This window comes from Hyperoodon ampullatus (genome assembly GCF_949752795.1).
Source record: "Hyperoodon ampullatus genome assembly, chromosome: X".
In the NCBI taxonomy this organism is placed as follows: domain Eukaryota; kingdom Metazoa; phylum Chordata; class Mammalia; order Artiodactyla; family Ziphiidae; genus Hyperoodon; species Hyperoodon ampullatus.
This window is the reverse complement of record NC_136913.1, coordinates 47,890,582-47,915,558: the sequence shown is the minus strand read 5'-3', so window position 1 is coordinate 47,915,558 and position 24,977 is coordinate 47,890,582. Positions and strand designations below refer to the sequence as shown.

Below are 24,977 nucleotides of genomic sequence, written 5' to 3'. Positions count from 1 at the left end.
CAAAAATTGTTTTGTCAGTGAGTCCTTCCCTGGCTTCCCTACCTAAAATTTCAACACCATTGTCATTCCCCTCACCCCCCACTGTGTGTATGTATACTTACATATACATGCATACATATTCCTCTTCCTGCTTTATTTTTCTACTTAACTCCTCTATCTAACGTACAGTATATTTCACTGATTACCCTGATTTATCTTGCTTCTTGTGTGCTTCACCCACTAGATTGTCAGCTCCATGAGGGCAGGGATTTTTGTATGCTTTGTTCTGTGTCTTTGTCTCTCCAGCACCTAGACCAGGGCCTGGCAGATGCTCATTAAATGTTAGCTGGAGGGATGGACCCCGGGCAAATGGGGTGTTACGAAAGTCAAGTAGACAGAGCACAGGGTCAGCACTGTGATAATGCTGCTAGGAGGTCAAATGAGATAAAGGAAGGAAGTACTTATTGCATGTTTCAGTAAGGAGGTCAAGATATCAGTGAAGTCTGTTTTAGAGAAGGTGGGGACTAAAATCAGACTGCAGCAGTGGGTGAGAAAGTGTACACAGCAACTCAAAAAAATTCTTTTTATAGGTTTGGCCCTGGTAGAACATCTCCGGATAGTACAGTGTGGCTAAGAGTAGGAGGGAGACTTTTCACTGTATACAATTCTGTACCTTTTGAGTTTCATAAAATGTATAATCAATACCTATTTAAGTAAAAGTGATTGTGAAGCTGCATAGGATTAAACAAAGAAGATATTTAGCTCTGAAGTGGCAGAGAGGGGCAGAAAGGAGGCAGGGAAGGTCTTGCAAAGATCAGTGAGCTAGTTTAAATGCTATTGTGAAGGAAAAGGTAGAGAGGGAGAGGTTGAAGATACTGCAGAAAGAAAGAATTTATTGAGAAGGTAAAAAAAAAAAAAAAAAAAAAAAAAAGATGTGACCCAGGTGGAAAAGCTGACTTTACAAAGAAGGAAAGATAGTTCTTTCGTTGTAACAGGAGGAAAAGAAGGGTGCAGAAGGAGGTGGATTTGGTGTGAGAAGTTGAGGTAGTTCCCATCTGATTACTTCATTTTGTCTAAGAAGTAGGAGGCAGGGTCATTTGCTGAGAGAGAAGAGGAAGGCAGTGGGGGGGGTCAGAGATTTGAAATAGCCATTGTGGATAATGGTGGAGAGAACTGAGCAGGGAAATACAGGAGAATTGTCAGGCAGCATGACCCAGATTTTTTTAAATAGACTTTATTTTTTAGAGTAGTTTTAGGTTCCCAGCCAAATTGAGTGGAAGGTACAGAGGTTTCCCATATGCCTCCTGCCCCCACATGCATAGCCTCCCCCGTTAACAACGTCCCCCACCACCAGAGTGGTACATTTGTTAAAGTAGATGAACCTACATTGACACATGATTATCACCCCAAATCCATAGTTTACATCAGGATTTACTCTTGGTGTTATACATTCTATGGGTTTGGGCAAATATATAATAACTTGTACCCACCATTATATCATTTTAGTAGCAGAATAGTTTCACTGCTCTAAAACTTCTCTGTGCTCCGCCTGTTCATCTCTCTTCCCCCCCAATCCCTGATGACCACTGATCTTTTTACTGTCCCCATAGTTTTGCCTTTTCCAGAATGTCATGTAGTTGGAATCATATAATATGTAGCCTGATTGGCTTCTTTCAAAGTTTCTTTCATGTCTTTTCATGGCTTGATAGCTCTTTTTTTTTTTTAGTGCTGAATAATATTCCATTGTCTGGACGTACCACAGTTTATCCATTCACCTACTGAAGGACATCTTGGTTGCATCCAAATTTTGGCAATTATGAATAAAGTTGCTATAAACATCTGTGTGCACGTTGTTATGTGGACATAGTTTTCAATTACTTTGAGTAAATGGCAGAGAGCACAATTGCTGGGTTGTATGCTAAGAGTATGTTCAGTTTTGTAAGAAACTGCCAAACTGTATTCCAAAGGGGCTGTTTTTTGCATTCCCACCTGCAAAGAATGAGAGTTCCTGTCGCTCCACCTCCTGGCCAGCATTTGGTGTTGTCAGTGTTCTGGATTTTTGGTTATTCTGATAGGTGTATAGTAATATCTCATTGTTTTAATTTGCATTGTCCTATTGATAAAGGATGTGGAGCACCTTTTCATATGCTTATTTGCCATCTGTATATCTTCTTTGGTAAGGTGTCTGCTCAGATCTTTTGCCCATTTTTTAATCAGGTTGTTCATTTTCTTATTGTTGAGTTTTAAGAGTTCTTTGTATATTTTGGATAACAGCCCTTTATCAGATATGTCCTTTGCAAATATTTACTTCCAGTCTTTGGCTTGTCTTTTCATTCTCTTGACAATGCCTTTCACAGAACGGGTTTTTAATTTTAATGAAGTCCAGCTTATCAGTTCTCATTTTTCATGGATTGTGCCTGTGGTGTTCCATCTAAAAAGTCATTGCCAAACCCAAGGTTATCTAGATTTTCTCCTATGTTGTCTTCTAGGAGTTTTATAGTTTTGCATTTTATATTCAGGTCTGTGATCCATTTTGAGTTCTTTTTTGTGAAGGATATAAGGTCTGTGTCTAATTCCATTTGTTTGCATGTCCAGTTGTTCCAGCACCATTTGTTGAAAAGACTGTCTTTGCTCCATTGTGTTACCTTCGCTCCTTTGTCAAAGATCAATTGACTATATTTCTATTGATCTATTTCTGGGCTCTCTTTTCTGTTCTATTGATCTGTTTATTCTTTCATCAGTAACACACTGTCTTGATTACTGTAGCTTTATAATAAGTCTTCAAGTCGGGTAGCATCAGTCCTCCAACTTTGTTCTTCTCCTTCAATATTGTGTTGGTTTTTCTGTGACTCAGATATTTTGGACAGTGTGAATTTATTGTGGCACCAATCCAATGGATGATTTTTCTCTAGCCATGTCCAATGGTCCAATGTTATATAGTTGGATTGAGCCAGGGTTGGGATTTGCACGTGGGAGTAATGTAAAGGCAGTGGGGCAAGTGAGTTGAAGCTATCTGTAAGAGCATGGTTGAAGTGAGGAATGATGAAATCTATGAACTAGATAGGGAAGAACGGTGAAGGCAACAGTAGTTGAATAGGTGAAAAGTAGGATCAAGGGATTTTGAGGGCAAAGAACAGGTGTAATGAATGAGAGCTGGATGGATGTACTTGTGGTCAGAGTGTGATGTATGCATTTCATATTCCAGAGGTGAAGCAGTTGCAAGTGTTGACAAGGTCTGGGGGATGGCCATGAGAGTTGGTAGCTGAAATAGGAGTGGAGGCAGCAGACTCTGAAGATGAGAAGGTCAATGAGCTAGGAGGCTGGGATATTAGGCCTTTATATCCATAATTATGTCACATGGGAGGCTGGCAGGACTTGGGATGAAGAGGAATATGTGAGCAGGTTCTTCAGTGAGTGAAGAGGGTATGTTGGGGAGATAAGTAGCTGATAGTGAAGAGGTATGTTGGGGAGATGAGTAGCTGATAGTGAAGAGGAGTGGGAAGAGCTATTGTTGGATGATATGAAACTCAGAGGAATAGGAGATCTTACACAAGGATAGAGGAGAGATGATCTCAGAGTCTCACTGGAAAGTGAGGGGGATGTTCACCCCCAGCCCAGCCCTGAGTTACAAGGGTCTGGGAGAATGTACAGCTTCTACCTGACCGGGTTCTAACACAGTGCTTCTTAGACTTTCTGAGGTGAAGGACCCAGGGTATTTTGGTTTTTTTTTTTTTAATTTCCAATTCATAATAGACCAATCCTTTTATAAAATAAAATGTCCTCAATTTATTGATGTGCAACAGGTTTACAGGGTTAGCAGTCGGGAAGGTGGTGGGGTCCTGATCCTAGGAAGTCAGTCTTGGTCGAAATGGTTGGAGCTCTGCCTTATTTTTATGCTCCCTGTTCTCTGTGGCTGACCAAAGATTTTAGATCTTAGCCAGAAGTTTTTTGGAGGGCTGCCGATGACTTCTTTGGTGAGGAAGGCTTTAAATTTTGTGAGATTACCAGCTCACATACATGCAAACTTAGATTTTCAAAATTAAATAAATCTTTCTCAGACATTACAGTATGAAATAAATAACACATGTTCATTGTAGAAAATTAGAAAATACATATAAGAGAAAAATGGTTACCATAATCCTTCACTCAGAGAGAACCACTGTTGACTATAAAATACTATTTTCATTCCTTTTCATTTAATAAAGTAAATAGCTCAATAAAGTTTAAATGTTTGATTTTATGTTGAAATAATATTTTAGATATATTGGTTAATAAAATATTAAATTATTATTAAACTTAATTTCACCTGTTTCTTTTTACCTTTTTAATGTGGCTATTAGAACATTTAAAATTACATATTTAACTCACATTATATTTCTACTGGACAGCATTGCTCTAGAGGCTCTTCCAGCTTTGACCATTCTGAGTCTTAATGAAGCTTTATTGTCTGTACATTTTTAACTCTGTCATAATTATTTTAGACCATTTGGTCCAATAGAACTTTTTGCGTTGACAAAAAAGTTTGATAATCTGCCCAATATGGTAACCACGTGTGGCTACTAAGCACTTGAAATGTAGCTAGTATGATGGAGGAACTGCATCTAAAATTTTACTTAATTGTGTACTGAACAGCACAGTTCTAGACCTTACGAAAAGTAAAATTTCCACAAACCTTGGCTGATTTTCTCTTTTCTAGTTGTGTTGGTGTTGAAGAGGAGAAGGCTGCTGACATTGACCTCTACCACTGCCCCAATTGTGAGGTCTTACATGGACCCTCCATCAGTAAGTAGATCTTGGGGTTTTTAAGAGAAGGCAGTCCAGAGGAGAGACAAAGCAAAGGAAGCTTGGAAGGAAAATTGCCTTTTCGTGAGTGCTTCAGATTTGTCTCCCTTGGGAAATAGCAGAAGCCTGTGTAGGCCCTGCAGGCCAGCAGCTGCTCCACTGAGAGGGCAGAAATGCAGAGTTTCACCTCCCTCCCTTACTTAGGGATTCCCCAGAGGAAGCACCTATCCTCACCAAGAGCTTTCCTGAGACTGTGAGGGCCTCCTTGACTCCAGATGATCCAAGGGGTTGTTAGATTGGAAGAGAAGCAGGATCTGCTGAGGCGTTTGCTCTTGGAACCATAGCTTGTAGCCATTTTGACTGACAGTGTCTTGTCTTTTACTGGTTTAGTGAAAAAACGCCGTGTATCTTCAAAAGGCCATGATACACACAAGGGGAAGCCAGTGAAGACGGGAAGCCCTACGTTCATTCGAGAGCTTCGGAGTAGGACCTTTGACAGGTGAGGACCCTGTACTCCAAGGGCCAGTGAATGCCAGGGCTCTGGGAAGCTGGGGCCCATCTCTTCCCAGCTTTCCCACTGGCTGTCGCACTGGGTACCTCCACCATCTGGGGATGTCTGCAGGGCTCTGTGAGTTCCCTCTGGGGAGGGATCTTCTGTTTTAGTCAGTTTCTGAGAAACATTGCTAGAGTTTCATTTGATGTGCAGAGTACATTAAGGTCCACTTGTAGAAACTTTTGGTAGATAGGCAGTTTTTGCCTCAGTCAGGGGAAGATATTTACATGCACCCAGGGAATGCTGTAACTAGAAGGAGTCATAAAATTCAGAAAGTTTAATTCTCTCATTGTAGAGAAAATGAAACTCTTCGGAAAAAAATTTTTTTTGAGTAGTCATGTATTTCTTTTAAAATCAAGAAAAAAATTTTTTCTTTTGGAAAATTAAGATGGGCTTATTAAATAAATTACTTGAATTGATCAAAAATAATGTTAGAAAAATTAATGAATAAAGCATTCTCTTTTGCTTAGTTTTTAATTCATTTGACCTTTTCCAGCTTTCCTGTAATTGAAGTGTTATTTAGGATTATAAGTGTTTCTTCAACTTAATAATTTTTGTTTTATTTATTTAACGGCAGTGAGTCTCCTTTCTACCCCAGACCCCTCAGGTCCCTTCTCCAGAGTCAACCAATTTCTTGTGCATTCTTTCAGAAATAGTTTTTGCTTATACAAACATATATGTGTGTGTGTGTGTGTGTGTGTGTCCCCTTTTTTATTAAAAAACACAAACAGAAACACTTACTGTCCTACATCTTGCTTTTTTTAAAATCTAAATTATGTAGATCAATCCTAACAGCATATACAGATGATCTTCATTCTTTTTCATGGATGTTTAGTACTCCACTGTATGGATGTATAATTTATTTAACCAGTCCTCTGTTGATGAACATTTAAATCAATTCTAGTATTTTGCTATTAGAAAAAAAATGCGCAGTGAATGTCTTTGTACTTAGGTTTTTGCATATGTGGGTGAGAATATGTGTAGATTTACTACCTAAAAGTGAAATTGCTAGGTCAAAGGGTATGTGCTTTAAAAATGTTTATAAATATTGCCAGATTGCTTTCAAAGTGGCCACACTATTTCATACTCCCACTAGACAATGTGTGAGGGTACCTGTTTCCCTATATCCTGGCCAACACTGTTTATTATCAAACTTTTTTGCCTTTCTGATAAGATAAAAAATGAGATTTAATTGTTTCCACTTGGATTTCTTTAGTTATGAAGGAAGCATATCTATTATCATACATTTATAAGTCATCTTTATTTCTTTCTCTGTTAACTGCCTTCTCAACATTGTTTAACAGTTTTTCTGTTGGGTTACTGCCTATTTCATACAGATTTGTAATAGCTTTCCTTGCAGAAAATTTTAATTTTTACGTAAATTTACTTATTACTATTTATAATGATTACTGGGCCTTGTCTCTCTGATTATTTTTCTACTACTCTATGGCTTTATTTTTTCTAATTTGATCTTTGTTCCATCTAGAATTACTTAAAAAGTGAGATAGACTTTGATCTTAATATTTTTCCAGATGTTTATCCCAACACAACTTGTCAAATAGCCAGTCTTTTCTCCAGCATGATCTTAAGAAAACCAAAAACTCCTGTTTTCTAGTTAACTAAGTATGTGTGTCAAGAGAGTGGCTGTAAAAATTGTTTTTGTTTTTTAAATCAGTCTTTTCTCTTTATTTGCCAGTGTTTAAAATGGGGTAGTGCTGCTCTGGGTTAGAGTAATTTAGCTAGACTTGTCAGATATGTCTTTTCTTCCTGGGCAGGCTGTTGAGTGATTTCTTCCTTTGTCATCTAGAGAAGAGCACCATATTGACAGGCTATCCTGGATTTAGCTTCCCGCCTCTGCCAGTGACCTGGCTTCTTGCCTTCTATAGGTCATTTCTTCCCTGGCAGGTGAAGTTTATGCCACTCATTAGTTGCCAGCCAACATTAGATCCCCTCAGGAAGACCCCACCCCTTGGGTGAGTGACAGCATCCAGTGAGGCCTTCAGTAGCAGGGCCTCTAGGGTTCAGGCTTTCTCTCATGTGGCCCACAGCTCAGATGAAGTGATTCTGAAGCCCACTGGAAGTCAGCTGACCGTGGAATTCCTGGAAGAGAATAGCTTCAGTGTGCCCATCCTGGTCTTGAAGAAGGATGGATTGGGGATGACACTGCCCTCACCGTCATTCACTGTGAGGGATGTGGAACACTATGTTGGTAAGCACCACAGACCCTCTTAACTGTGACATTGTTCACTTCCATCAAAACGTATGACCCTTCCCCTCCAGTCTACGTTGTGCATTTCCTTTCTAGCCAGCTTGGGAATTTGAGGTGAAGTGCCTTGCCCCGAGTCATTCTTAGGCAAAGCTAGAACCAAAATCCTAGCCTACCCTTCCTTTTCCTCCTAACACACCACAAAATCCCAGGCTGAGCCCCATCTTTTACCTGGGGAATTCCAAGGATTGTTATGGCCTCTCTGTCCTCTGTTGAGATGAGAAAGCCTTTGACTTTTGCCCTCACATGCTAGTTGTGTTCTGGACATGAGTTTTGGGGGATAGGAAGAGAAGTGAGGAAGCAGGGCCCAGGCAGGTGGATAGTACTGTGAGTGAGACACTCTCCTTAGAGCTATGTGCCAGGTCCAGGCAGTTCTGTTGCCCTAGCAAGCCTGGACCTGGCACATAGGTCTAAGGAGAGTGTGAAGAATACCTACCCCCACTTCCCATTTATGCACGTACAAATACAGTGAGAAGTTTTCAGTGTAAGTTCATTTTAGGGACTGGTTAGAGGACGTGAGAGTCTTCTCTGATCCCTGGGACTTGGTGCAGAATCCATCTCTTTACTCCAGGTTCTGACAAAGAGATTGATGTGATTGATGTGACCCGCCAGGCCGACTGCAAGATGAAGCTTGGTGATTTTGTGAAATATTATTATAGCGGGAAGAGGGAGAAAGTCCTCAATGTCATTAGTTTGGAATTCTCTGATACCAGGTAAGAGGGAAAGGGGTAAGTAAAAAGCCTCACAAAGTGCCTAGGACTTGTGATATACTGAGTGTGTATTAGTGTTCCTTTCCCTTCTTCCTGGTGGTTTCTTCCTTTGGGATGAGGAGCTGGTTTATACTTTCTAGGGTAGCTGCTCACATTATAACAACCAAATCATATTTCTCCTTTACAGTTTCTAGCATAGGATAGATTATACAGTAGCTATTTAATTAATTTTTGTTTCCTTCAAGATTTAGGACAGCTTTCTTAGACCTTTTTTTTGGTGGTTAGATTGTGGCATGGTCACTGTTTAACTCCCAGGATAGGTCCTCTGTCCCAGGTAAACACTTCTTTACCTGGAACTGAGCCCTGAGAGGTTTCTCTAATTGTTCCTCATAAAGAAGACACTACAACATGGGGACAGTACAATACTGTTAAACACCATGTGCCAAGTGAGTGGGCCCGGGTGTGGAGATTCTGAGCATTTAGTGGAGGAAATGATCACCTTTGACTGGGGAAGGCTGTGGAGCTGGGACTTGGCAATTCCAGAGCTGAGTGGAATGAGGATGCTGACTGGACTTACAAAAATGTGTCCTATGTGCTCTTTGGGATTCTGTGGAGAGAACTTCTTTCTCTTATCTGAGTCTCACTGGGATGGGGGGCATTTTATTCAGGCTTCAACCTTCAATTCCCAATCAGCTGACATCTGCTCTCCACCCCTTCCTTGATAGGCTTTCTAACCTTGTGGAGACACCCAAGATTGTTCGGAAGCTCTCATGGGTGGAGAACTTGTGGCCAGAGGAGTGTATCTTTGAGAGGCCCAATGTACAGAAGTACTGCCTCATGAGCGTGCGGGATAGCTATACAGACTTTCACATTGACTTTGGTGGCACCTCAGTCTGGTACCATGTGCTCAAGGTAAGAATGGCTATGGCTTCTGAAGACAGCCAGGCCTTGGGCCTCCCTGTTTGTTTCAGGTGGCAGCATAAAGACAGGCTGCTAAGGCCTACCTGCGTCCCAGATTCTATTTGGGTGACATTTCCACATAACTGCTCTATCAGGGTTGGGTACTGAGTGAATATGCCATATAAACTGTCTCTACTTTACAGTTTTGATGGTTAACTTATTTTTTTTAATAACAGCAGATGCCTAAGGTTTTCTCTGACTGTTATCTTAATTGAACCAATCTGTACTCCTACCGCTATGTATGGAAATGGCCATATTTACTGCAGAAATTTCTGGTAACATGAGAAATTCCCTCTCCCCTCCCAAGTTTACTGAGTTATAATTTGTATACCGTAACATTCATCTGTTTTAAGTGTATAGTTTGATGATTTTTGACAATTGTATAAATAGTTGCATGACTGCCACCACCATCAAGATAGAGCACGTATGAGATGTTTTTTTTTAATGTCAGCCTTTCTATAGTTTCCCTTTTAGCGGTCGTTACAATTTTATAATTAGCGTATTGATTGTCAATGACTATAAAGGATTTTTGAGGTCTGGAAAACAAATTTCTTAAGTAAGTTTTATTGTTTTCCACCACTGTTCATGCTATTTAGCTTTCTTATCAGAAACGCCAAGGAAAGAGCAGAAAACTTGGATATGGCTCTTGTCCAAATGATCACAAATCCTGAACTAGTTGTTTTCATTGGTTTATCATGAAGAAATTGGAGTGTGTAAATGAAAGTGCTATTATGCAAATGTTAGATTTAACTTTTTTATTTTTAAATAGTTTCTTTTTCATAGAAAAATTGCAAAAATAATAGGAAGATTTCCTGTGTGCCTTTCACTCAGATTCCCATGTTACTATTTTATTATACTCTCTCTTTCTCTGAAGCAAACATAATAAATGGTTTTACATAAATATTTTTTCTGAAACACCTGAGAGTAGTTGCAGACAAGGTGTCCCTTTATCTCGTAATAATTCAGTGTGTATTTCTTAAAAACAAGGGTATTCTCTTATATAACCACAGTATAGTTATCAAAATCAGAAAATTAATATTGATATAATACTGTTATCTAATCAATGGATCTGATTCAAATTTCTCTAATTGTACAGTAGATAATTTCTAGTAGATAATTTTCTACATTGAAATGTATTATGAAATATTGCTTAAGCTAATCAAGCTATGGGTTGGGGATATTTTTGTGCTAGTAGGTTTTTTTCTTTTCTACCAAATTATCTATCTGGTGATTATCCAGGCAAAACATAGTTAGGAAATAATATGTTCTTCCAACAGATAATCACCCAACATATAATCTTACAGAAGTCCTTGGGTGATTACTGAACTTTTAAACTTTTATTATTTTTGATTGCAGGTGTGAGAAGGAACACTCTCTGTAAATGGCATTTAAAGGCAAATTCAATTTTCTTCTCATTAGTAATGTGGCCTTAAATTCTCCTAGGGCTAGTAATATTGATCTACTCATCTATAGAGGCCATTTTTCATTTGGCATTGCATCTAAAATAGGAGCCTTTGGTGTACATTTGTCTTAAGTTGACAATTTTGTTTGAAATGCCCTTTCCAAATTGTTTTTGTCAGTTTTATAGAAGCTTAAAAGTACAAAGTGCAAAAGGACTTTTGAAGTTTTCCAAATATATATATAAATGATCCTTGGACAGAAGGAATTCTAGCATACTACATGGTCTTGGAACATGAGAGAGAGAATATTCTTTTGGAGACTCCCAGAAGACTTCTCTGGAAACCCTTGATATTTTTGACATGTCAATCTTTCTTTGTTTCAGGGTGAGAAGATCTTCTACCTGATCCGCCCAACAAATGCCAACCTGACTCTCTTTGAGTGCTGGAGCAGCTCCTCTAACCAGAATGAGATGTTCTTTGGGGACCAGGTGGACAAGTGCTACAAGTGTTCTGTGAAGCAAGGACAGACACTTTTCATTCCTACAGGTCTTCCCTGGTCTCCTCTGGGAGGGTTTGAGGAAGGTGGGAAGAGGAAGAGAGCTTGTGGCACTGGAACCAACCCCTTCCCATAATGTGTTGATCTGATTATGTGAGATATCCCTCCCATATCAGTTGAAGGCTCAGAAGTGGACATCAAGAAAATTCTAGTGGTGGCCAGTGGGCAGTGTGGTTTCTTGGGGAGGTCCAGGAGGAAGTTGATAGGCTCCTTTGCACTGGACTGATGTCAATTTGGTGGACAGATAGAAAACAGGACTCTCAGCCCCGTGACTCTAGAGATAGTGACTGAGAGACTGGCATTGTAGACTATAAGTCAGAATGACCTGGGTGGGGGTAGGTTTTTTTTTCCCCAAAACAAAAAATGCCTAGGCTTCACCCCTAGAATTATAAATTCATTGGTCTGGGGTGGGGTCTGAGTGTATTTATTTTGAAAGAGTCCCCATAGTTGTCTCAATTTGGGGAAAGTTGACATCTTTAGTATGTTGAATCTTCCATGAACATATGTCTTTCCATTGATTTAGATTTTTCTTGACTTTCTAATTTCTTAATTCCTTGATTTCAGAATTAGTGTTAAATTTTCTCAGAATGTTCAGTAGAATTCTTTACTGCAGCCACATGGACCTGGAGATTTCCTTTTTGGGAAATTTTTAATTAACATTCAATTTCTTTAAACCTGTATTAGGCTATTCAAATTATCTGTTTCATATTGAGTGAATTGTAAGTTTGTGCTTTTCGAGCAATTGGTCCATCTTATCTAAGTTGTCAAATTTATGTGTGTAGAGATAGTATTTCTTTATTATTCTTTTGATATCTTCCAAGTCTCTAGTGCTACCCTGTGTTTCATTCCTGATGTTAGTAATTTGTGCCTTCTCTTTTATTCTATGTTAGTCTTAATGGAAGTTTGTCAGTTTTGTTGAACTTTTTAAAGAATCACTTTTTGTTTCATTGATTTTTCTCTGTTGTCTTTCTGTTTTCAATTTCATTGATTTCTGCTTTTATCTTTGTTTTTCCTTCTTTCTGCTTGCTTTGGGCTTATTTTGCTCTCCTTTTCCCAATCATGAGATGAGAGCTTAGATTATTGATTTCAGACTTTTCTTCTTTTTTTAAATAAATTTATTTTATTTATTTATTTTTGGCTGCACTGGGTCTTCATTGCTGCAGATGGGCTTTCTCTAGTTGTGGCGAGTGGGGGCTACTCCATTGTGGTGCACAGGCTTCTCATCACGGTGGCTTCTCTTGTTGCGGAGCACGGGCTCTAGGTGCGCGGGCTTCAGTAGTTGTAGCACGTGGGCCCAGTAGTTGTGGCTTGTGGGCTCTAGAGCACAGGCTCCATAGTTGTGGCGCATGGGCTTAGTTGCTCCACGGTATGTGGGATCTTCCTGGACCAGGGCTCGAACCTGTGTCCCCTCCATTGGCAGGTAGATTCTTAACTACTGCGCCACCAGGGAAGCCCTTTTCTTCTTTTTTTTTAATATAAACATTTAGTGCTATAAATTCCCCCCTCAGCACTGATGTAGCTGTGTCACATATTTTGATATGTTGTATCTTCATTTTGTTAAATGTGCTTAAAAAAATTGAGATATAGTGCACATACCATAAAAACTACCATGTTAAAGGGTACAATTCAGTTTTTAAAAAAATATTCATGAAGTTGTGCAAACATCACCACTATCTAATACCAGAAAGTTTTCATCACTTCAAAAAGAAACCCTGTACCTGTTAGCAGTTACTCCCCATTCCTTCTTTCCCCCCAGCCCCTGTCAACCACTTCTGTACTTTTCTCTGTGTATGAATTTGCCTTTTCTGAATATTTCATGTAAATGGAATCATGCAATATGTGGTCTTTTATGTCTGGCTTCTTTCACCCAACATAATATTTTCAAGGTTCATCCATGTTATCATACTTCATTCTTTAAATGGCTGAATAATAATTCCATTGTATGGATATACCATATTTTGTTTATCCATTCATCATTTTATAGACATTTGGGTTATTTTCACTTTTTGCCTATTATGAATAGTGTTGCTATGAACATTCATGTACAAGTTATTGTGTTAACATATATTTTCAGTTCTCTTGGGTATATCTACCTAGGAGAGAAATTGCTGAGTCATATATATGGTAACTCCGTGTTTAACTTCTTGAGGAATTGCCAGACTGTTTTCTAAAGCAGCTGCATTTTCCACCAACGATTTATGAGGGTCTGAATTTTTCCACATCCTCCCCAACACTTGTTTTTGCCTGTCTTTATGATTATAACCATCCTAGTGGGTGTGAAGTTGTAGCTCATTGAGATTTTAATTTGTGCTTCTCTAATGGCTATTGATTTTGAACATCTTTCCATGCACTTATTGGATGTTTATATATCTTTTTTTGAAGAAATATCTATTCAAAACTTCTGCCCATTCTTTTTATTTATTTATTTACTTGATTGTGCCAGGTCTTAGTTGAGGCAAGCAGGCTCCTTAGTTGCAGCTCACCGGCTCCTTAGTTGCGGCACACGAGCTCCTTAGTTGTGGCATGTGAACTCTCAGTTGCGGCATGCATGTGACATCTAGTTCCCTGAGCAGGGATCAAACGCAGGACCCCTGCATTGCGAGTGTGGCGTCTTATCCCCTGTGCCACCAGGGAAGTCCCTGCCCATTCTTTAATTAGGTGATTTGTCTTTCTATTGTTGAGTTGTAAGAATTCTTTATATATTTTGGTTTAGACCTTTATCAGATGTATGATTTGCAAATACTTTCTCTCATTCTGGAGGTTGTCTTTTCACTTTCTTGATGTTGTTCTGTGAAGCCCAAGAGTCCAGTTTATCTGTTTTTTTCTTTGCTTGTGCTTTTGGTGTCATATCTAAGAAACAGTTGCCTAATTCAAGGTCATGAAGATTAACACCTGTGTTTCCTTCTGAGTTTTCTTTTTAGTTCTTACATTTATGTCTTTCATCCATTTCAAGTTAATTTTTGTATATGGTGTGAGATATGGGTCCAATTTCATTCTTTTGCATGTGGATGTCCAGATGTCCCAGAACAATTTGAAAAGACCATTCTTTCCCCCATTGAATTGTCTTGACACCTTTGTCAAAAATCAGTTGACCATAGGCCATGTATTGGTTTATTTCTGGACTTTAAATTCTGTTCCATTGATCTGTATGCCTGTCTTTATGACAGTATCACACTGTCTCAGTTATTGTACACTTGTAGTAAGTTTTGAAATTGGGAAGTGTCAGCCTTCCTGGGCCCCTAGAATTTCCATATGAATTTTTCAGCTTCAGGTTTTATATAGTTTTTTTTTTTTTTTTTTGTGGTACGCGGGCTTCTCACTGTTGTGGCCTCTACTGTTGTGGAGCACAGGCTCCAGACGTGCAGGCTTAGCAGCCATGGCTCACGGGCCCAGCCGCTCTGTGGCATGTGGAATCCTCCCGGACCGGGGCACGAACCCATGTCCCCTGCACCGGCAGGCGGACTCTCAACCACTGCGCCACCAGGGAAGCCCTATATAGATTTTTTTTTAGTGTTTGCTCTAGTTTTATATATATATGTATACATATATAGATATTTATGTATATATGTATACATATATAGATATATATGTATACATATATAGATATTTATGTATATATGTATACATATATAGATATATATGTATATGTACATAGACATAGACATATACACATATATCTGTATATGTACATATATAGATAAATATGTATATGTATATGTGTATATATGTATATATGTACATACAGATCTATATGTATATATTTATTTAATTAATTTTTTGACATCTTTATTAGAGTATAATTGCTTTACAGTGGTGTGTTAGTTTCTGCTTTATAACAAAGTGAATCAGTTATACATATATGTATGTTCCCATATCTCTTCCCTCTTGCGTCTCCCTCCCTCCCACCCTCCCTATCACACCCCTCCAGGCGGTCACAAAGCACCGAACTGATCTCCCTGTGCTACGCAGCTGCTTCCCACTAGCTATCTGCCTTACGTTTGGTAGTGTGTATATGTCCATGCCTCTCTCTCGCTTTGTCACAGCTTACCCTTCCCCCTCCCCATATCCTCAAGTCCATTCTCTAGTAGGTCTGTGTCTTTATTCCTGTCTTACCCCTAGGTTCTTCATGACATTTTTTTTCTTATATTCCATATATATGTGTTAGCATACGGTATTTGTCTTTCTCTTTCTGACTTACTTCACTCTGTATGACAGACTCTAGGTCTATCCACCTCATTACAAATAGCTCAATTTCCTTTCTTTTTATGGCTGAGTAATATTCCATTGTATATATGTGCCACATCTTCTTTATCCATTCATCCGATGATGGACACTTAGGTTGTTTCCATCTCTGGGCTATTGTAAATAGAGCTGCAATGAACATTTTGGTACATGACTCTTTTTGAATTATGGTTTTCTCCGGGTATATGCCCAGCAGTGGGATTGCTTGGTCATATGGTAGTTCTATTTGTAGTTCTTTAAGGAACCTCCATACTGTTCTCCATAGTGGCTGTACGAACTCACATTCCCACCAGCAGTGCAAGAGTGTTCCCTTTTCTCCACACCCTCTCCAACATTTATTGTTTGTAGATTTTTTGATGATGGCCATTCTGGCCGGTGTGAGAGGATATCTCATTGTAGTTTTGATTTGCATTTCTCTAATGATTAATGATGTTGAGCATTCTTTCATGTGTTTGTTGGCAATCAGTATATCTTCTTTGTAGAAATGTCTATTTAGGTCTTCTGCCCATTTTTGGATTGGGTTGTTTGTTTCTTTGCTATTGAGCTGCATGAGCTGCTTATAAATTTTGGAGATTAATCCTTTGTCAGTTGCTTCATTTGCAAATATTTTCTCCCATTCTGAGGGTTGTCTTTTGGTTTTGTTTACAGTTTCCTTTGCTGTGCAAAAACTTTGAAGTTTCATTAGGTCCCATTTGTTTATTTTTGTTTTTATTTCCATTTCTCTAGGAGGTGGGTCCAAAAGGATCTTGCTGTGATTTATGTCATAGAGTGTTCTGCCTATGTTTTCCTCTAAGAGGTTGATAGTTTCTGGCCTTACAAGTAGGACTTTAATCCATTTTGAGCTTATTTTTGTATATGGTGTTAGGGAGTGATGTAATCTCATACTTTTACATGTACCTGTCCAGTTTTCCCAGCACCACTTTGAAGAGGCTGTCCTTTCTCCACTGTACATTCCTGCCTCCTTTATCAAAGATAAGGTGACCATATATGCAGGGGTTTATCTGTGGGCTTTCTATCCTGTTCCATTGATCTATCTTTCTGTTTTTGTGCCAGTACCATACTCTCTTGATTACTGTAGCTTTGTAGTATAGTCTGAAGTCAGGGAGCCTGATTCCTCCAGCTCTGTTTTTCATTCTCAAGATTGCTTTGGCTATTTGGGGTCTTTTGTGTTTCCGTAAAAATTGTGAAATTTTTTGTTCTAGTTCTGTGAAAAATGCCAGTGGTAGTTTGATAGGGATTGCATTGAATCTATAGATTGCTTTGGGTAGTAGAGTCATTTTCACAGTGTTGATTCTTCCAATCCAAGAACATGGTATATCTCTCCGTCTATTTGTATCATCTTTAATTTCTTTCATCAGTGTCTTATAATTTTCTGCATATATGTGTATATTTATATATACATATATATCTATCTTATGACAGTCTACTGGTATTGACATTTTACAAGTTTGAAGAAAGAGTTGAAACCTTACCTCTTTTCACATCTCTTTACCCTTACCATATGTAATGTATTTGTCTTAAATATTTCCTCTGCATACATTAGAGCCATGTCACATAGTGTTTTAATTTTTGTTTCAGCTGTCAAACATAATTTAGAATACCCAAGAGCAGGAAAGTCTATTGTATTTACCTGTATTTTTACTCTTCCATTGTTCTTCCTTTCTGGTGTTCCAAGATTCCTTCTCTTATCATTTCCTCTCTGTTTAGAGTTTCAGGGTAGGTCTGCTGGCAACAGATTCTGTTAGTTTTCCTTCATCTGTAAATCTCTTGATTTCCCTTTCACTCCTGAAGGGTATTTTTCCTGGGTGTAGAAATCTGGGTCGATATTTTCTTTCAGCACTTGAATGTTGTGCTGCTTCCTTCTGGCTTCTGTGGTTTCTGATAAGATTTTGACTACCCTTTAAATTGTTTTTCTCCCTGTATGTGTCATTCCTTGCTACTTCCAATATTTTTTCTTTTTTATTTAGTTTTCCAGCAATTTGACTATAATGTGTCTTGGTGTGGATTTCTTTGGGTTTATACTGTATATGTTCATCGAGCTTCTTGAATGTGTAGGCTTATGTCTTTTGCCACATTAGTGAAATTTTTAGGTATTATTTCTTCAAATACTTTTTCATTCCCTCACTCTAACTTTTCTTCTGGGTCTTTGATGATACGAATATAACACATTTTGCTGTAGTCCCACAGGTTCCTGAGGGTTTTTTTTCTGTACCATTGCATGGTTCTTTATTTTTTTTGTCTTTTTTTATTTTTACTGGCATATAGTTGATTTACAGTGATTCAGGTATACAGCAAAAAGAGACTCAGTTATATATATAGTATCTATCTTTTTTCAGATTATTTTCTATTATAGGTTATTACAAGATATTGAATATAGTTCCCTGTGCTATACAGTTGGTCCTTGTTGGGTTCCTGAGTTTATTTTTCTCTCAGTCTATTTCTTCTCTCTTGTTCATATTGGGTGCTTTCTATTGTTCTGTTTTCAAATTCTCTGATTCTTTTCTCCATTGTCTCCATTCTTCTGTTGAGTCCATTGTTTCATTATATATTTCAGATGTAGTATTTTTTAGTTCTATAATTTGTACTTGTTTCTTATTTATAGCTTCTCTTTCTTTTGTTTGTTTGTTTCCAGGATGCTTGTAATTGTTTGTTGAAGCATTTTTATGATGACTCCTTTAAAACTCGTGTCATATAATTCTAACATCTTTGTCTAACATTATATTGTATAATTCTGGATTTTCTTTTCTGTTACTCAGATCTGTTTGTCTATTCATATATCAATATCATATTGATTTGATTACATTGGTTTTATAGAATGTTTAATATATGATGAGGCAAGTCATGCCCCCCTCCTCCTACTCCCATACCCATCTGCTTTTCTCTTTTATAGTTTTCTATTCCCATGCATTTATTCACCCATCTTTGAATTTTTTGCTGGGTCTCACATGATGTTTTTTTTTTTTGTACACTGGGCACTTGGTAACTGGTGAATTGAATTTGTCTACCAGAGATTTGAGTTGGATTCATTTGCATCTTGGTAGAAATTCCCAGAAACTGGGTGCAATCTACTTAGTTCCACTAGCATTTCATGTCTACTGTCTGCCCCAACATTGGGCTAGGTGCTAGAGATAGAAGATGGATAGGCCATTTCAGTATAATATTCTAATAGACACAATAGAGGTATTCACCAGAAGTTTTGGGAGCACAGAGAAGAGCACTTAGTCTGGCCAGAGGTTTGTAAAAATCTTCTCAGAAGAGTGACACCTGAAGAGTAAATAGAGACTGACCAAGGAAAGAAAGGCAGGAAAGTCCTCTCAGATAAAGGGAAAGGCATAAACAAAGCAAAGATGTTTGAAGCAGTTTATGGATACTGGAGCCTAAAGACCAAGGGCTGGGAGCAGATGAAGCTGAAAAGGTTGGCAGGCTGAACTTACTTCAGAGGCAACTGGGGACTACTGAAGATTTATTTGTTTATTTAATTTCTAATGAAATATTTCAGATGTAGCAAAAGATATAAAGAATAATATAATGAACATTTATGTGTTTATAACTCAACTAAAAATATAACATATTACAAACATATTTGAAGCCTTGTATATACCTCTCCTCAATTACATTCCCATTCTGCCCTCTCAGAGCTAGCTGTTGTCCTGAAGTTGATGATATCATTCTCATGCATTTTTATCCCTTTATTACATAGGTATGCCTTAGTAAGCAGTATATAGTATTATTTTACATGTTTTTGAATGTTATATAAATGGAATCATATTAGATGTATTTTTCTCAACTTTTTTCTCTGAACATTATGATTGTGAGATCCATGTTGATACATGTGGCTATTGTTCATTCATTTCACTTGCTTTCTAGTATTCCATTGTATGAGTATACAGCAGTTTATCTATTCTTCTGTGGATGTACATTTCATTGAAGAGTTTCAAGCAAGAGGTGACATGGGCAGATTTGCATTTCAGATATATCACTTAGGGTTGAGATGTGGAGGATGGACTTCAGAGGTTGAGATTGGTGTGGACCAGTGGTTTACAAACACTTTGGACTCTGGACCTCTTTATACCCTTAAATATTATTGAGGACCCCAAAGAGCTTTTATTTATATGGTTTATATTTATTAATATTTACCATATTATAAATTAAAACTGAGAATTTAAAAATATTTATTAGTTCATTGAGGAAAAAACAAGAATAAACCCATTACATGTTAGCATAAGTAACAATTTTTATGGAAAATAACTATTTTCAAACTAAAAAAATTTAGTGAAAAGATTGACATTTACATTTCTGCAAATCTGTTTAATATTTGGGTTAGCAGAAAACTTGTGTTCTCAAATCTGCTTCTGTGTGTTGTGATATCATGTCATGTACCCCTTGAAAAACTCCACTGTATACTGAGGGTTAAAAAGACAAATAACATCTTAGTATTATCATGAACATAGTTTTGACCATGCATATGCATATACTTTGAAAGAGTCTCAAGGAGCCCCAGGATTCCCTGGATCACACCTTAAAGAACCACTGGTGTTAGAGGAGCCAGTTTGTAGGCTGTTGCAAATAGCGTAGGTGAGAGATAATGATGGATCTGAGCCAAGCCATTAGTAGGATGGATGGATGAAGAAGGGGAGATGAATATGAGAGAGATGTCAGAAGAAAAATCAGAAGGTCCCAGAAGGCAGTATAGGGTCAAGGGCAAGGAAAATAATTTAGTTTCAACTAGGTACATCCTCCACAACCAACCTGTAAAGTGGATATTTAGCTATAGGAAACGGCAAGATTTGAACCCAGGTCTGTCTAACACAAAAGCTCTTTGTTTTACCTAGCGCAGAGTTAGAACGGGTAGTCATGGCAAGGAGGTGATGCCTTTCTTAGCAATAAGACAGAGGATGGGTGAGGCAATGAAGAGATTTTGAAGTGCAGAGAAGGGAAGTAGGAGTTTATTAACCCCATAGGTTGGTGCAGTTCAGGGTTATAATGATGGCAGACTTGGCTAGGATGGGCGTTGGGAGAGTGGAGGAAGCTAGAATGTTCTGAATTACTGCCAGGCTGGCTGGTCTAAGGAGATGTGTTTGAGCTGAGTGGGCAGTGGTGATGTCCAAAGAAGAAAGGCCCTCTGCCAGCTATGTTTTTTGCCTTGTTACACTGCAGGATGGATCCATGCTGTGCTGACCCCCGTGGACTGCCTTGCCTTTGGAGGGAACTTCTTACACAGCCTTAACATTGAAATGCAGCTCAAGTGAGTCCTGAAGCTCTGGTGATCCCAAGTTGGCCATTCCCATCTGCTAGAGTCCTTGAGTTCTCTGCTATTGTGAGGAGTGCAGCATAGAAGGGAGGCAAGATGATCAGAAAGGAATGGATACTGGTTTCTGATGATGTTCAGTCTGAAGATGAATACCTCTTCCTCACTTAGTAGTTATGTGAATTTTGTCAAGTCACATAATCTTTGAGCCCAAGTTTCCTAACCCTCTGTAAGGTCTTAGAGGGTAGTTGTGAGGATTAGAGATAATGGATACAGAGCATCCAGAGCAATACCTGATACATAGTAGGTGCCCAGTAAACAGGGTCCTTGTTATCATTGTTATTGTTGTGCCTACTTCCTCCAGAGCCTATGAGATTGAGAAGCGGTTGAGCACAGCAGACCTCTTCAAGTTCCCCAACTTTGAGACCATCTGTTGGTATGTGGGAAAGCATATCCTGGACATCTTTCGAGGTATGGAGCCCTTTGCCAACTGTCCTTTTTGCCCTGCTGCCCTGACCATATGTGTGTGCACATGTGCACATAACCATCACCTCAAATCAAGATACAGTACCCATCACCACAAAGATCTCTGTAGTGTTACCCTTTTATAACCTCACCCACTCTCTCCCCCTGAACTATCCATAACTTCAGGAAACCACTGATCTCTTTTTCATCTCTGTAATTTTGTCATTTCAAGAATGCTATAAAAATGGAATCAAAGGATGTGATCTTTTGAAATTGGCTTTTTTACTAATCGTAATGTAGGGTAGGGCATGGATTTTAACTTTTTTATTTAGCAAAGGGGACTGAGAAAATTGGATCACAGTGAAATTATTCCTATTTCCTGCCAATTAAAGTAAGAAACTCAATCGGTATAGTGTCAGTTCCCTGGACATGCTTCCCCTGGGGACAAGGCCCAGTCCTGACTACCCATCATTGGTTTGGTTCCTGGGTATCAGCCCAGGTAGAAGCCAACCTGCTGGGTTTCCTCTTTCCTGGTCTGCTTGGAAATAGAGTGGCTCCCTTACTCAGACCTGAGATTCTTCAAGGTGACTTGGCCAGGAAGAGTTACAAAGAACCTCAGAGGCCAATGGGTACAGTCTCTTATGCAGTACCTCAATCCCTTATTCTGCCATCTAGGCAGACCATCACTTAAGTGTTCATTCAGAGGCTGGATGACTAACTGCTTATTATTTTCTGTTCTGAACAGCTTAGTTCAGTAGAAAATTCTTTACTGAGCCTAAATCTGGATGTTTGTTATAACCTCCTCCTGGAGTAACTCAGAACAAGGCATTAATGGCTCTTCAGATCTGTGTAGGTGGCAGTTGTCCTGAGTGTTCACATTTTGAAACCCAAGAGGCAGAGTAGTGTAGAAGGAGCACAGGCCTCAGATTTAGACAGATGAGGTTTCAATCTTGGCTTTGGCACTTACCAGGTGTGGCCTTTGGTTGTCTCTCTGCCTCTCTGAGCCTCATTTCCTGAACTATAAAATGAAGATAATGATATCTGGCTTATAGGGTTGGGTATAGGATTAAATGAGCTAGTAGACATCAAGGTAGTCATAAAATGAACACCATTATAAGAACTGAGATCTGGAGTTGTGCTCAGGACCTTGAGCATTTTCTCTGGTTGCCTGAAAAAAACTAACAAGTCCTTCACTTCCCTGCATGGCTTCTTTGACACTCTACCTTCCTCTTTCCCCCTTTAGGTTTGCGAGAAAACAGGAGACACCCTGCCTCCTACCTGGTCCATGGTGGTAAAGCCCTGAACTTGGCCTTTAGAGCCTGGACAAGGAAAGAAGTAAATATACTTATTTCTCTACCTACTTTAGAGGTCTACTCTCAGCAGGGACTGGCTTTGGGAAGATCCTCTGGGAACATGGAGGAAACTAGGGAGGTTTGTGGGCTCCTAGGATTAGAGTAGAGGACTGGGCTAGGACTCCTTGGATTATATTTTTAAACCTTTCTTTCTGATTATAAAAAGTAATACATGCTTACTGTAGCGAATTAGAAAAATACAGAAGAGTGTAAAGAAGGAAAAACTTCACCTGTAATTTTAACTCGGGGAATAAACATTAACATTTGGGTATACTTTCTTTTGTTTTTTTAATATTCATTTTTAAAACATGATTGCTCTCACCCTGTACATATAATTTTGTATCTGAATTGGTTGGCTTATCTTAATTTTTCTGTATCATCAGAGTTCTCCACAAACATTAATAGTTACATGATATTCTTTTGCAGGGATGTACCATCCTTACCTAACCACCTGTTTATTGTTGCTTATTTATTTATTTGGGAGATAGTTCTAGAAAATCATGCAGTAAATAGCTGTTTGCATTAGTCTTTGTTCCTCATCTCTTGATTGTTTCTTCAGGATAGATTTTTAGAAGAGCGATCACTAGATCAAAGTATGTGAAAAAATGTAAGACTCTTGATGTATACTGACAAAATGGCTTTTTAGGATTATACCAATATCCATCTATCCAATTGAATACTAAACAGCTCTAAAAGAGATTAAGAAAGCTCTTTATGTACTGATTTGGAAAGATCTCCAGAATTTATCATGTAAAAGTGTAGAACTATGTGTATAGTGCGCTACCTTATGTGTAAAAGGGGGGAAAAGAAGAATTATATTTGTATGTGCTTGTATTTGACTGAAGACACAATCTGGAGGGATGCAGAAGAAACTAATAAAAGTGGTTACCTGTTGGGGTGGGCTAGGGGAGCTGATGGCAGGGTCAGATATATACTGAGGCTTTTCAATATATATCTTTCTATATTGTTTGATTTTTGAACTACGTGAATGGATTACCTACTCAAAATGTTGAATTTATTTAAAAACCAATTATAAGAAATGCAAAAAAAGGAAATATCAATATACTCTTTTATGCTTCTGATACTCTTTGTAGATTCCTTCCCCTGCATACAGTAGCCTGAGGAGACTTTTCAGCCACTGCAGGCTTAAATGTGCACAATCTCCCCATTTCCTGTTGACAGCCTTCCCCCCAGGTATCCTTGGACTTCATGTTTTGGGCCTTTTGCTCCCTGGACTCAACTGCACCTGGGCCTTAGCCTTCGATTCTGTTTTGCCACATCCCTCAGGTGTGGCTACCTTGGGTTTCATCTCTGACTCTGCATCCACACCTGACCCTCCCACGAAGTGAACTTCAGAGTGACTCTGTCCCAGGAACACCAAAAGGGAGGGAGGTGGGTAGGTCCTAAGCACTCATGTCCTGAGCCAGGATGGCCTCAGGGACCAAGGGATGGCCCCAAACAGTGTGACCAAAGGGAGCTGGAAGAGAGTAGGACACAGAACTGAGGAGCCCACACTCATGGGAGAAGTCTTTTGTGAAGTGCAGACAACTTCTCTTTTGTGAAGAGAAGGAGTTGCTCCTTCACCCTTCCAGAGCCCCTGGGCTGGGAGGAGAGAGCTATCAAGGTTATCCAGCTGGGTCACATGGGTTCTCAGCCCCCATCACTGCCCAGCCACCAAAATAAATTCCAGATGGATTAAAAGAGTTAAAGGAATCAAACCATGGGAAGCAAGGAGGAAATGCTGAGGAATTTTTATCAGTCCTCTGGATACAGAATTCAAGTCAAAACTGGTGGAAGAAGTCACAGAGGAAAAGTTTGAGCTGTCTGTCTGCATAGAGATGTATTGATAAATAAGATTGCAAATGAATTAAAAGAGAGACAATCAACAGGTCTCTCCCCGGGTTGCTGTTGGGCTAGCTGTGGGCTTGTAGCTGCTCAACATTGAGTTCTGTCCTCACAAGTGGAGAGGCTGGGTTGTTCCCAGGGATCTTGCTGAGGTTCTTGACTTTCTGAGGGGTATGGTTCAAGCCACAACTAAGTTCCTCACACCTCTTGACACTGTCCTTTATTTTATTAGATATATGTTTTGCAAATATTTCCTCCCAGTCAGTGGTTTGTCTTAACAGTGTTTTTCTAAAAGAAGTTTTTATTTTTTAATAAGTCTAATTTATCAGTTTTTTCTTTTATGGTTCATACTTTTTGTGTCCTAAGAAATCTTTGCCTAACCCAAGGTCCCAACGATTTTCTCCTCTGTTTCCTTCTAAAAGGTTTATAGTTTTAGATTTGACATTTAGGTCCGTGATCCATTGTGAGTCTGTGTGTGTGTCTGGTGCAAGATATGGAATGAAGTTCTTTTTTTGCATATGGGTATCTGATCAGTCTAGTACCATTTGTTAAAGAGACTACCCTTTCTCCATTGAATTGCCTTGGTAACTTTGTTGAAAATCAGTTGTTCATTTATGTG

The 24,977-nt window shown here is 38.8% G+C and overlaps 1 protein-coding gene across 2 annotated transcripts in view; it reads left to right on the top strand.

Annotated features, from left to right (window-relative positions):
* Window positions 1-24,977, top strand: part of PHF8 (PHD finger protein 8) — a gene marked incomplete at its 5' end in the record, with an annotated part of 85,850 nt that overhangs the window by 18,854 nt on the left and 42,019 nt on the right. For both annotated transcript variants that reach the window (XM_079727124.1, XM_079727123.1), the window contains 9 exons: window positions 4,676-4,761; window positions 5,152-5,260; window positions 7,363-7,523; window positions 8,152-8,293; window positions 9,016-9,202; window positions 11,034-11,196; window positions 20,606-20,693; window positions 21,061-21,167; window positions 22,405-22,496. In XM_079727124.1, coding sequence (XP_079583250.1) covers window positions 4,676-4,761; window positions 5,152-5,260; window positions 7,363-7,523; window positions 8,152-8,293; window positions 9,016-9,202; window positions 11,034-11,196; window positions 20,606-20,693; window positions 21,061-21,167; window positions 22,405-22,496 — 1,135 coding nt within the window. The remainder of the gene's footprint in view (window positions 1-4,675; window positions 4,762-5,151; window positions 5,261-7,362; window positions 7,524-8,151; window positions 8,294-9,015; window positions 9,203-11,033; window positions 11,197-20,605; window positions 20,694-21,060; window positions 21,168-22,404; window positions 22,497-24,977) is intronic.